The following is a 14266-nucleotide window of genomic DNA, read 5'->3' as shown; positions in this document are numbered from 1 at the left end:
GTGAAATAAAAGTGTCAGCCATTCTATGTATTGGCTGTAGTGGAATTTTCTGTTTGTTTTTTTTGTAATTTTTTTTTGCTCATTTTCTGTTCTTTTTTCATGTGCAACTTGCTACACACTTCAAAAATAGTTATTTTGTGAGGAAAAAAAATTGCGCCGAGTTCGTCTCGAACCCGGGGAAGATGAAGATGAGATTGTCCAGTTAACACATGACAATCTCACCATAAATTAATTTTATGTACAATTTTGAGGTATAAATGAGTAACTTCCCGGAAGTTAACCGCTTAACCGGAAGTTAACCTCTTTTGATGGAAATACACACTGAACAGTGAAATAAAAGATTTTGCCATTCTATATATTGCCTGTAGTGAAATTTTCTGTTTGTTTTTGTTGTAATTTTTTTTTGCTCAGTTTTTGGGTTTTTTTCATGTGCAACTTGCTACACGCTTGAAAAATAGTTATTTTGTGAGGAAAAAAAATTGCGCCGGGTTGGTCTCGAACCCGGGAAAACTGGTGTCGAGGATGTACGTAATAACCAGTACGCCACCCCGACACAATACGATGTTATGCCACAACTTTAGGTATAAAAGAGTAAATTACCAGAAGTTAACCGCTTAACAAAAAAATGTTTTTGATTTCAAATATAGAGTTGTGAAATTTAGAAAGTAAACGGGCTACACTCCCCATGTCGTCTGGACCTCATTGGTGAAAACCGCGCAGAAAACGGCCAATTGGGGAATTTTTATGAATTTTTTTGTAGTGACCAGTTGTAAAGGAAAGTTCAGTGCATACTACATGACGTCCCTGTTCTCAAGACCTTCGAACCGTCAGTACACGCTTTTTGAGCTCCGTTATTTTTGTTGTTTGGCACCCTTAGAACACTGGGCAGAAGCAATCCAACTATCGGAAGAGGTGTCTAAGGTGCTCGGGCACCTTTCTTGAACATTTTCTTCCCATAAAAAACGGTTGCCTCTGCGCAGGCTTTGGTCAAAGTTTACGGGTGCAATCTTGACCAATATGTTGTTGAAGGACCTCGTTATTAGAACTGGAGGACCTTTTATTGATGTTTTGATGTTATATCATGCTTGTTCATGTTGTAAGCAACCGTTTGGTGTTAATTTTGTGGAAATCGGTTCCTTTGTTGATTAGTTATGACGTCATTTGTGTCGAAATTTTACACCTTAATAACTTTACAAGGTTTTAACCATTTGGCCAGCAAATTGAAGCGTCGGATAGGCCGTGACATAGGCTACATGCATGCCAAATTTAGTAGCAAATGATAAAATTCTCGCAAAGTTATTAGCGGTTAAAGTTTTATACAAAATGGCAGACACAAGTTTGTTGGTACCATACCCTCAGCGGTTTTAACGCGAAAACGAGGGGAAACTTTAACTGCTAATAACTCTAAGAGGATTGAACCGTTTGACTTGCAATTTGAAGCAAAGATAGAATGCAACAAGGGTTATCTGTTGTGTGGGTCACGTGAGTGCTAGGCTTTAGTCTAATGTCTGTAAGTATGCCAGACTTTTACTGCTTAGAACTTTAAGATAATATTGAGGCAGGCTTTCAAATCTACAGACATTATAGAATTCAAAGGTAGCTATCTGTATAGAATGTTAATTTCACCCCTAACTGTAATGTCTGTAAGTGTGGGTACTCGTTACTGGAACTTGAGGTCCTCATTAGAGACTAAGGCAAGGTTTTTTTTCCTGCATCGTTTTTTGTAGCTGAGCCAGTCGCCATGAGCCGCCGTGCTAGATACACGCCAGCCGAGGACCACGCGCTCCAGGCCTTCGTTCATGCCAACAAGTTGAAGTACCCCGTTAGCGGAAATAAATTGTGGCTCTTCGCAGAGGCCCAAAGAGTAACTGGTCATTCCTGGCAATCCATGAAGGCCAGGTATATGCTGTTGTCTGGGGCCTCTGCGAAGAAGGGCAAAAAGAAGCCCTCAACGAGACCCTCCCTGGGAAGTGGCGCTCAGGGTACAATTCCATTTCGGCCGTTGTTCACCTCCACATCCACCCGCCCCACCTCCACCCTCACCACCTCCACTTGCACCACGTCCACCCGCCCCACCTCCACCCACTCCTCGACGTCGACCGTTCCACGACGAGTTACTGTGACGGACGCGACGACTCAGACAGACGGTACGGGGATGGTCAGCGTCGGGGTTGGCATCCACCTGTTCTGCCCTGTCACGCAGTACAGGCCGGTGGATGTCAGCACCCAAACAGGGCGTCTGCCATCCCAACACAGACGTTCACATTCATTTTAGACATGCATGCATCATGCATTACCATACGCATCATACGTACGTCATACGCCCATACATTCTCTTTGTAAATAAATTTTGTAAATAGACGTTCATATTAGTGTATGTAAGAAAAATAGCCAAAAAAAAACAAAATACATAGACCAAAAACTCACATTATTGTAAATAGTTTCAATTCAACAAAGTTGAATTTTTGTAAATACCTTTGTACCTAGAATTGTCAAATAGATGTTAACTTGACTTATTTATTGTAAATGTCACCGTACAAAAAATTGTATATATTTTAACTTCTGTAAAAACAGCCATGTAAATACGTCATTGTTGCTTTAGACTTAGGCTCGGCGCTTTATGTCTCCCGTCAGGGATCAAACACGAGTTGGAGTAGCCAATCTCCGAGGAGTGCCCCACGGGAACATCTAGTGTCTTTACAGTCTAAGTTTTTAATTATTTTTGGGGTACAAGAGGGTGTTGATGCGCAACTTGCGGACAGGAAGTCCGTTAGGCTTTCTGGGCAGTTTGTAAGCCCCGGTCTGTCTAATCGCCTCTCACACCCAAAGCCAACTCCACCTCCTCGTGGTGCATCCTGGGTAGCCTGGCCTTGCGGCTAAGGTTAGCAGACGGAGCTCTGGCTGAAAGCTGGAGGGGTTAATCATCCCTTCAGTAGAATATGGCCTGCAATTGAACACAGTGGGACAAAGAAGATGCAAGAAAACGTGACAGCAGTCATAACGGATGTGCACAAAGATGTAGCCCCTTTAGTCTGACCTCTCCCCTTCAGACCTGTACAGGTCTTTGGTTCATGAAGGCACACAAGCCTTTCAACCACGACAAGGTAGGACTACTGTGAGAGGAAAACATGTAATGATGGTTTCCCAGTTTCCCCCTTGCCGTATCAAACGGCAAGAGTACTACCCAGAGACTGAGCGTGTTTGTGGGGCACTCCCTGGGGGTTGGCTACCCCAGCTCGCGTTTGATCCCTGACAAACTGCTCAGTCCCCGGAGGGTATCATCGGGTCACCAGGCCGACTCATTGTCGCCAGGACTATTTACAATATTTACAATTCTATGTGCAATTAAAATATTTACAATTTTACATACAATTTTATATACAATAAATAAAGATACTTTAGATTTTTGATCTGTACAATTCTACTTACAATGATATTTACAGGAGTTCAGCTTGGCTGAACTATGTAATGTGAACTTTTTTGTTTTTTTTCCAGTTCAGACGCAACGTTCAACACAATGTGGTCCATTACGTGTCATCAAGAGATTCACCCGCTGTTAAGACAACAGAAACCCCTCTCTCTTCCGGACCACACAGAACAAACACAACGCAAGTCCAATTAAACTATTGGGCCACCAACCCAGTCAAGTCGAACGACGTGCCTACTTCTTTTTTCTGAAGAGATTCTTCAATTTGTTGTAAAGGCGCGCCCATCCTTCTTGTTCCATGAGGTCCTTCAGCCGACGATCGTTATTGATGGTTTTTCGGATATCTGTCGTCGCTGGCAGCTCGGAAAAGTCTCTGAAGGCTTCTTTGAGCAGTTTGGTGTCCTCAGGGTCCCACTCTGTCCGCTTGGGTCCTGTGGACCTGGAAGAGGGATCGTCAAAGTCATCCAGCCAGCTGGAGACTTTAGCCTCTTTAGGTACTTCAGACACAGGCGCTGTTGACGTTGCACCTCCTATCTTTGCAAGATAGTTAACATAATTTACAACTTGCTTTACCCTGTTTTTTGAAAATGAAAGAAAGTAGAGAGGGGATCCGTCACAGTGTTTTCTGTACCTCGGTCATGGTGACTTTGTCACAAGCCTCGATCGTTTTGCCAAAGGCACTCCTTATGTGACCCTTTTGTTTTTCGGTAAGCATCTTATGTGTTGGAGATGGTGGCACTACTTCACTGACCATGGTTGATTGCTTTGATGATTTTGCGGAAGGTTGCGACTGGGTTTCAACGGATGGTGGTGCCGGTGGTTTTGTCGCCTTAGATGTAGATGGTGGTGGTGACGCTGGTGGGCTCTGTTTCTCGGGTGTAGTTGGTCGCTGTGACGCTCGTGGGCTCTGTTTCTTGGATGTAGATTGTGGTGGTGACGGTGGCGGGCTTTTTTCCTTCGATGTTGACACGGCAGCGTCGAACTTCGCCTTTTCTTTCACGTCCAATAGCTGTTGGATAATGTTAACGGCCTTGATGCCAGTATTCGTCAAGTCCGGCCGTGCGTACCACTGCCTAGAGGTCTTCTCGCTATGGGCGAGGACACGCCGCAGGATGGCTCGTTCTTCTGGGCTGCAGCGATCCAGCATCTGCGTAGTTATCATTTTTCTCATATCAACAAACGCCATACGCGATCCAAGTTTTACGCCACATTTTTCTATGAAGGCAGAAAGCCTTTTACCAATGGTGCCCTCGCGGAACGCGATTACGTCGGTTGTGATAAAGAGGGCATCCTCATCAAGCTTGGCAAAGTCAGGGCGAATTCTGCGGACATAAATGTCCATGAATTTATATTGGTCTGGCAGCATTGGGCAGATCGCTGGTCCATCCTTTCCGCGCTTGTGCTTTGCCACTAGCATGACTTTGCAACCATCTTGGACTTTACCTGAGGTGTACTCGTGCAAGGTGGCGTTATTGAGCGGCCCGGGGCGAGTACCAGTGTCTTAGGAGAACTTTGCCAGCAAGAAATCCCTGACGTTGACGAACTCTTTAGTACTAAGTTCTTTTCCACGACCCGCTTGAATTAGCAGCCTCGGGGCTTCGTTTTATGCGTCGCTGGACTTAATCCGAGAGAGCTCCTCCAGAGTGAGAAGTCCCTCGGTTTCGTCTACCAGGTGCTTGTTTTTCACATGATAGGTCTGGCTGTCCACGCACGAACGCCAGCCCTTGATGTCCTTCTGGAGGGTTTTGAACCTAGCCATCAAGTCAGGGTGGATAGCTGGGGCGCTCTTGTTAAACCGTTCGTGCGTGACGAAACCAAGAAACTTCTCATACGAAGTCAAATACGATATGATGGTACCAGGCTTCTTAGTGCCATTCTTTAAGTGGGACTTGACCCAAAGCTTCCACACGGCATCACCTTGGTGATCAAGGAGGCAAAGGATGTCATCGCCCTTTGGATCGATGGTCTCGATCAGTGATCGCATCTGGGATGCATGCTGGAGACGTATTGATATCTTTTTGTCGCCAGCTGTCGGCCGCGAGAGAAACTCGTAGAAGAGTACAAGCCACCGATGGCGGGCCGTTGATGGATGAGCTGATGTAAAGTACTGAGCTGCGGTGACGTCGCAATTCTCGCCTTTGTCTAGAGGTTTTGCTGACGAATGATGTGATTGGTCGTCCGATTCTGACTCGGAATCCACTGTACTGGCGGTGTCAGCTTCAGCAGCGGCAGAAGGGACGGCAGATGCAGCGGCAGAGGTGGAGGCAGATGCTGCGGCCGCAGCAGAGAGGGCGGCAGAGGTAGCATCATAGGGGATGGCAGAAGGTGTGGAAGAGGAAGGAACACGGACGGCGGGAGCCAAGACCGGTGATGAATGGTGTTTTGGGAGAACCTCAACGATTGCTGGAGGTGGTGGTACTAAGTGGTCCTGAACCCTGTGTACGGAGTGGCCATCTTGAGGTAGCGTATGTGCGCTTTAGAACTTCTCTCAAGCTCATGCATAGAGGGATTCTGCAGGTGGCGTGCCATGTCTAGTACCAGTTGATTACACCCAGGCACTGGGCACCACTTCCTCTGTCGGCCTTTCACTGGCTGTTTACCCTTTCTGGCCTGCCTCTTTCCTCGCTTAGCAGCACCAGCACGTACAATGGATAGCAGTTTGTCAACTGCCTCTTCCGCCAGATCGCCTTTCTTGACGTGAACGAGAAGATGGCGCCGCAGGTCGTTCCCGTTGAAAGAACAGTTGGAGAGAGGGCACGCTTTCCTCTTATGATGCGATCTAGTAGTCTTGTGAGTCGATGGCGATCCTGAAGGTGAGCTGACAGGAGAGGCAGTGTGCTTAGGCCTCTTTGAGGTGGGAAGCGAAGACGATGCTCGAGGTTTTTTGTTTGCAGTGTCATCATCAGAGTCATCATCAGTGGATGATTCACTCTCATCGGCTGGGACGTATACCGAGGTCTGGTCACTGTCCTCGTCTGACTCCTGTTTTTTATGGCGTTCTGAAGGTGGTCTGGCCTCGTCTTTTGATTTCTCTAAATGTCTTAAAATGTCAACCGATTTGAATAGGCTTTTTGCAAACTCTATTATCTCTGTAGAGAGATCCTCGCCGCTGTAGCGCCCGCCGATTTTTGGCATTCGGTCGTACAAGCAGTAGAAAGAATGGATCATATGACTAATAGCTTTGCGCGCTACATTTTCCGGTTTGTCCATGTGGAGGCGATTGGCTGCCTCTGCAAAGAACATGAGGTCATCGATCTCTTCTTCGAGTTCTTGAGAGGATGTTGCCTTGGGGTCAAATCGTACAGGAATATTATATTCGAAACCCTCTTCCAGACCCAGTTCTTCTAATGCGTTCCTGTCGCAATTAGAAGCGCACCTTAGCATAGCCATTATTCCAGGTATTTCACCTTCCATTGTTGACTGGATGATGACGAACACTACATAACGAATTCTTGCAACAAAAGTTTGTCAAGCAAAGCCTCAACAGTAAGACATGTACATCAGAACAAAGCCAAACTTTAACTGCTGCTATCTCTAAGAAAACTTAACTCCTTTTTTCTAAGAATAAGCCTGAAGTTTGCCCCTTAGGGCCACAACTAAACCTTCAAATCTCAAGTCGAGTCTTCAAAAATATAACCCTCAAGTTTCTAGTCAAACGGTTAAATTCTCTTTAAGTTATAGGCATTATAAGGTTTCGAGCACTTGCAGAGATTATAGTGACAGGTGAAACCAACATGCAGAACGCTCATGACGTATTCTATGATGTCTTCAAATTTCAGAAGCTAACTTATTTTTCCTTAAGAGTTATTAACAGTTAAAGTTTAACCTCGTTTCCACGTATAACCAAGCGCGCAATGCACGCATGGGTAATTTTGTGGCGAAACTTTGAACGGCAATAACTCTGTGAGAATTCAATTATTGCCTTTCATTTTTGACACGAATGTAGCCTTTATTACGGGGTATCTAACGCAAAAAAAATTTGGAGGAATGATTAAATCCTTGCAAAGTTATTAGCTGTCGAAGTTTCGACACAAATGGTGTCATATTACGTAAGCAAAGGAACCGATTTAAAAAAATTAACACCCAACGGTTCCTTAGCATCAACAATCATATTAATACACATAGAGACCTCAGGTTCTAGTAACGAGTTCCCACAGCATGCATAAATGGTCAAACAATGCACCCTTAAACTTTGACCTGAGCCTGCGCAAAAGCGATTGCGTCTTATCAGAACAAAATGTGCTTGGAAGTTGGTCTAGCATCTTACACACCTTTTTCTGATAGTTGTATTGTTTCTGCGCAGTGTTTTAAGTGTACCAAAAAGCAGAAATAACGGAGCTCAAAAAAGCGTGAAGTTTACCCCTTGGGGCGACACCTAAACCTTCAAATCTGAAGTCGAGTGTTCAAAAATATAACCCTTAAGTTTCTAGTCAAACGGTTGAATCAGCTCTTGAAAATGTTAAAACTAAGTGATTTAAAATCAGAATCACGAGGTAGCACCTCGCCCCCTTTAAATTTTTTAATTTCTTTTGAAAGAAAAAGTCATGAAATCATTACATTTTAATCAATCACAATGAAACTTAAAACACAGATAGCCCTATTATTAGGTTACATTTTAACCGAGTTTTGTGTCTTAACCTTAAAGATTATGCATTTTAATAGCTAAAATATCCACCTTTTTTTGCATAAAAACTCAATTTGCTGACTTTGCAAGTTAATTGCGCCTTTTTGTTTTCAACGAAATAATGTGAAAATAATATATGTTATGTATCAGAGACCTTTCTATCTTGTGCAAAATAATTAGCAAAAAATCATGAAAGTGGAGTAATTTATGATTGTTTGTTTAAACACACTATCTAAGTGCTGATTTAAAAAAAAACAGAAAACTTTGACTGTAAGTCATATCCACTAGTTTTGAAGATTTTCAAAACAAATTGTTTTATTTGACAGACGTTTTATGATATGACAGCGTTAAACTTGGCGCCTGCACGTAACTCGAGCTGGCCAATAGTTTGCCGCACAAAGTTTTGAAAATGGTGAAAATCTTAGGGGTGCTTATTGTATAGGGGATCGACGCCCAGTTTGAAGGTAGTAGAGCAAATACTCCTTAACGATGATATGACAGCAGTAAACTTGGCGCCTGCACGTAACTGAAGGGGGGACAATAGTTTATATCAAAAGGTTTTGAAAAAGTGCATAATCCCAATTTTTGCGCTTTTGAGTGTGTGGTCGTTGATCTTTGGGTTTTCGTCGGAAAATTTTGGATATCATCGGTCATTTTCGTGGAAATCTCTTGGTTTTCGTAACTCTGACATGCAGACGCATGTTTGGAATGCCATAGGGGCGCTTTGGAGCAGTTTTGAAAATGGAAATTTTTCGAAGTGTCTAAACTTGGTTGGGGGATTAGACGGTTTACGGAGAATTTAAAGTTTCACCTCTTTAGAGCACCTGGAGTCTAGAACTATGTTTCAGAGCCAAAGCAAAAATCGTTATTTCTCGTTGAAGTTTACTTTAATGTAGGTATGATGCCAGGAGATTGGAAGCGAAAATTAACATTTTTTGCGGGATTTCACTTAAGTATGCGTGTCAACGTCTCTCTCTGTAGAATCTAAAGCTGTGTTTTTGAGGCAATTTAAAGATATAAAGTGAAATGGACATTTTTATTTGCGATTTTACGCAAAGATATAGTTTCAGTTGTTTACAGCATGTCAAATCTAAAACTGTCTTTTTGAGGGAATTGGGAGAAATGAGGGCAAAACCAACATATCTCGTGCGATTTGACTTAAATGTATAGTTTCACGCCTTTAGCGCATTTGGAATCAAAATCTGTGTGTTTTTGGCAATTTAAAGTTATGAAGCAAAAATCGACATTTTTCGTTCGATTACATTCAAATGTATACGTTCACGTCTCTACAGCATTTGGAATCTAAAACTTTGTTTTTGAGGTAATTGGGACGTATAAAGCCAAAATGAACATTTTTCGTGCGATTTCACTTAAATGCATAATTTCACGTCTCTAGAGAATGTAGAATTATAACTGTTTTTCAAGGATATTTAAAGTTATGAAGCGAAAAAGGATATTTCACGTGCGATTTCACTCAAATGTGTATTATCATATCTCTACAGCATGTGTAATCTAAAACTCTGTTTTTGAGGGAATTGGAAGGTAATGCAGCAAAAATGGACATTTCTCGTGAAATTTAAGTCAAATGTAGAGTTTCAACTCTTTATAGCATATAGAATCTAAAACATGGTTTTTTAGGCAATTTTAAGTATTGAAGCAAAAATGGTCATTTCTTCTACGATTTTACTTAAACGTAAAGTTTCACCTCTTTAGAACAGGTGGTATGTAAAACTGTTTTTGAGGAAGTTTAAAGTTATTAAGCGAAATTCGATATTTGCCGATTGATTTTACTCAGATGGATAGTTTCACCTGTTTACAGCATCTGGAATCTAAAACTGTGTTTTTGAGGATATTTAAAGTTATAAAGCGAAAATGGACATTTTTCGTGTTATTTCACTCTGATGTGTAGTTTTGGGGCTCTAAAGAATGTTAAATCGGAAAATTGTTTTTTGAGGCAATTTGATGTTTTAGGGTTACTTAAATGTATAGTTTCACTCTTTACAGGATGTGAAATCTAAAACTGTCTTTTTGAGGTAATTGTGAAAAATGAAGCGAAATTCCACATTTCTCGTGCGATTTCACTTAAATGTATAGTTTTACGTCTCTAGAAAATGTTAAATCTAAAACTGTGTTGTTTAAGGGGATTTAAAGTTATAAAACAAAAATAGACATTTAACGTGCGATTTCGATCAAATGTGTACTTTCACGTCTCTACAGCATGTGAAATCTAAAACTAATTTTTTTAAAGGCAATTGTGAGCTATGAAGAGAAAATTATTATTTCTGGTGCGATTTCTTTAAAATGTAGTTTCACATCTTTAGAGTATCTGCAATCTAAAACTGAGTTTTTGAGGCATTTGGCAGGTATAAAGAAAAAATCGACATTTCTCGTGCACTTTCACTCAAATATATAGTTTGATGCCTTAACAGCATGTGGTATCTAAAACTGTGTTAGAAAGCGAAAATAAACATTTCAAGTGCGATTTCATTCAAATGTGTACTTTCACGTTTTTAGAACATGTGGAATCTAAAACTCTGTTTTTGAGGCAATTTTAAGTTATGAAGAGAAAACGAAAATTTCTCGTGGGATTTCAGTTAAATGTATAGTTTCACCTCTTTACAGGACGTGAAATCTAAGATTGTCTTTTTTTGGCGAAAACCGAGATACTTGCCAGTTGACTGAAATGTATAGTTTCACGTCTCTATGGCATGTGCTATAAAAAACTGTGTTGTGTAGCAAGTAAAAATGGACATTTCTCGTCCAAATGCATTCAAATGTGTATTTTCACATCTCTATAGCATGTGTAATCTAAAACTGTATTTTTGAGGGAACTGGGACCTATAAAGCCAAAAAGGACATTTCTCGTGCGATTTTACTTAAATGGGTACTTTCTCCTTTTTACAGCATGTGTTAGCAAGTGGCAGGTATAAAGCGAAAATGGATATTTCTCGTGCGATTTCTGTCGATGTATAGTTTTAGATCTCTGAAAAATGTTCAATCTAGAACTGTGTTTTTTGACAGAATTTGAAGTTATAAAATGGAAATGGACATTTTTCTTGTAATTTCACTCAAATGTATAGTTTTAGATCTCTAAAAAATGTTCAATCTAGAACTGTCTTTTTTGAGGGAATTTGAAGTTATAAAATGGAAATGAACATTTTTCTTGTAATTTCACTCAAATGTGTGTTTTAAAATCTTCACAGCATGTCTTAACAAGTGGGAGGTATGAAGAAAAAATGGACATTCCCCGTGCGATTAAACTTAAATGAATAGTTTCACTTCTCTAGTACTTGTGTTTTTTGAGTATAATTAAAGTTTTGACGCAAAAAAAATTCATTTCACGGGCCATTTCATTCAAATAATTACTCTCATTTTTCTACAGCATGTGGAGTTCAAAACTCTGTGTTTTAAGGGAATTAAAACGTATGCATCGAAATTAGAAATGTCTGGTGCGATTTTACTTAAATGTAGAGTTCCACGTCTGAAGAGAATGTGGAATCTGAAACTGTGTTTTTTAAGGCAATTTAAATGTATAGTTTCAAGTCTTTGAAGCCAAGACGTATCTAAAACAGTGTTTTTAAAGCAATTGCAAGTTATGAAGTGAAAATAGAGATTTCTTCTGCTTATAAATGTTTAGTGTGAAGACAAAACAAACATTTCGCGCGCGATTTGACTCAAATGTATAGTTTCACGACTGAATAGCATCTGAAATGTAAAACTTTACTTTGAGGCAATTTAGAGTTATGAAGTAAAAATAGACATTTCTTGCGCGATGTTACTCAAATGTATAGTTTAACCTCTATACAGCTTTAACTTTGTTTTTGAAGAAAATTTGAAGATATAAAGCAAAAATCGACAATTTTAACTCGATTTTATTCAGATGTATAGTTTTGTGTCAGATGTATAGTTTTGAGCATTTGTAATGTAAACTGCTTTAAAGCAAAAATGAAGAATTTTTGCGCAATTTCCCTCAAATAGAAATTCATACGACATTTCTCGTGCAATCTCTCGCAAATGTATAGTTTTACCTGTTAACAGCATGTGGAAATTAATACTAATTATGATACTTTGTAGCCAACCTGTTTTCCTGATTCTAAACTCAAGAAAATCGTAAATTAGGTGTAATTTAGTTCTTAACTCTGATTTTTATAGTTATAAAATATTTAATTTTCAGGCCATGATGAACGCGATATTAGAGATTCAAAAATCAGAAATCTGAAACTTAAAATCAGAGTTTAAAAACGGTGAATTCTTTCTCCTTAAATCTCAACATTAAAAATCTTAGGAAACAAAATTTACTGTTCCTCTCCGGACCAGTCATTAAGTGTTTGATGTGTGTATTGAGAAATACAGGAGAATATCTCACTTTATCTTTGTCGCGTTAGTATGTCTGCCGTCGGAAGTAAACCATAAAGACGGTCCATGGATATCACGTGAGATTTTCTCAATCGTTTAGTTTTTAGTAATTACCAATAAAGGCACACTTTACACACTGTCCTAACTACTGGTCCTGGAGAGTCCGGAATTTCTAGGAAATCATTGTTAAACAGAATTATATTCGCCAGCTGTACATACAGCTCTCGAATCTAGGCCTCTTTCACATAGAAGGATGACGTGTTGATGTTACACTTTACTGAGCAGTTTCGTCAAGGACGTATTGTTGAGTCCGCTCGCTCAACAATTGTTAGCTTAAAGTACCACGAGGCGTTATCGTTCTCGAGCATTGCAGCCGGAAAAGCCTTGTTTCCTTGCATTGGTGTCTTTTCTTTAAGTTCCGGGACTTTTCGCTTTAATTTCCGTGCACTTTTGCCACCACTGATGGCAAGTCTGTATGCCCTCTAAATGAATTCGTCAGAACTTTCTTCGTCGGAGGACTCGTAAAAATTTCGTTTCGTATTTCTGATCTCCCTTTGGCTTTGACAAACCTCTTTTTCAATAATACCAAAACTTTCCAGCTGTAGATAACTGCCATCGTCATCGGTTAAGACATATGTGTCAAAAAGACCACGCGACTTGCGCAGTCGAGTTGTTTCGCATGTTTAAAAAAGCCGTCACAGTAGCAACGGTCACTCCTCCATTTCACAAAATAAACTTACCCACGTGACGCTTTTTGGCGCAAAATGGCTCTTTTACTCATTGATATTCGGTACTTGAAAAGGCAAGATAATTTTTACTTCTAAGGGTGTTGTTACGGGTAAAGTAGCCAGCAAAAGTAATTGCGTCATTCTTACCAGCTGCGAAGGTTAAATGTGCACGATTTTACAGATTTGATATTTAAAATAATGACATCGCAGACTGGGATAAACCGTGGTTGTCAGAACTAGATATTACAAGTCGAATTTCGTAAATCATGATATTGATTTCTGATTTCTCTATTGTGGATTTCAGATTTTTAGGGATTGCGATTTGTGATTTCTATTTCAAGATTTCTGGTTTCAGATTTCTGGTCTCTAAATTCTAACTTCAAGTTTCAGGGTTCTGATTTTTGATTTGCTGTCTCTACTATCGGGTTAATCATGGCCTCAAAATCAAATATTTTATATCAATAATAGTTAGAACTTAAAACTGAATTAAACTTAATTTACGATTTTCTTGATTTTAGAAACAGGAAAACAGGTTAGCCGCAAAGCATCCTGATTACAACTTTGTTTTTGAGGTAAAATTGACATTTTCGTGGGATTTTGTTCAAATGTTTAGTTTTACAACTTTACAACATGTGGAACCTAAAATTGTGTTTTTGAGGTAAGTTATAAACCTAAAATCGTCAATATTCCTACGACTTCACTCAAATGTATAGTTTCACGCCTTAACAGCATGTGGAATCTCAAACTGTGACTTGAGGCAATTGTGAGGTATGAAGCGAGAACCAACACTTTTTGTGCAATTTTACTAACATATATATTTTCATGTCTCTACAGCATATGGAAACAAGAACTGTGTTTTTGAGGCAATTTAAAGTTGTGAAGCAAAAATGGACATTTCTCATGTTCTTACACTCAAATGTATAGTGTTACGTCTCTACAACATGTGAAATATGAAACTGTGTTTTAAAGGCAATTAGGATGTATGAAGCAAAAATGGACATTTCTTGTGCGATTTTACTCAAATGTATAGTTTTACCTGTTTACAACATGTGGAATCTAAAACTTTGTATTTAAGATAATTAAGAAATATAAAGCGAACATGGCCATTTCTCGTGCCATTTAACTCAAATG

General features: G+C 40.0%; 1 protein-coding gene and 1 pseudogene across 1 annotated transcript; one reads left to right on the top strand and one right to left on the bottom strand.

Moving 5' to 3' along the window:
• Nucleotides 1-1645: 1645 nt before the first annotated feature.
• On the top strand, nt 1646-2407 carry LOC149113549 (uncharacterized). The gene has a single exon (XM_089288451.1). The coding sequence runs from the start codon at nt 1742-1744 to the stop codon at nt 2273-2275; it is 534 nt and encodes a 177-aa protein (XP_089144577.1). The 5' UTR covers nt 1646-1741; the 3' UTR covers nt 2276-2407.
• A 1254-nt stretch (nt 2408-3661) lies between these two features.
• Nucleotides 3662-5411, bottom strand: LOC149113548 (uncharacterized; annotated as a pseudogene).
• Between the last annotated feature and the right edge of the window lie 8855 nt (nt 5412-14266).

Source organism: Orbicella faveolata, unplaced genomic scaffold (assembly GCF_042242905.1).
Source record: "Orbicella faveolata isolate gen_17 unplaced genomic scaffold, um_ofav_v1 contig_15, whole genome shotgun sequence".
In the NCBI taxonomy this organism is placed as follows: domain Eukaryota; kingdom Metazoa; phylum Cnidaria; class Anthozoa; order Scleractinia; family Merulinidae; genus Orbicella; species Orbicella faveolata.
This window is presented reverse-complemented; position numbering and strand designations above follow the sequence as displayed.

Coding starts and splice junctions, on each gene's coding strand:
- LOC149113549 (XM_089288451.1), top strand. CDS start 1,742: ATGAGCCGCCGTGCTAGATACACGCCAGCCGAGGACCACGCGCTCCAG.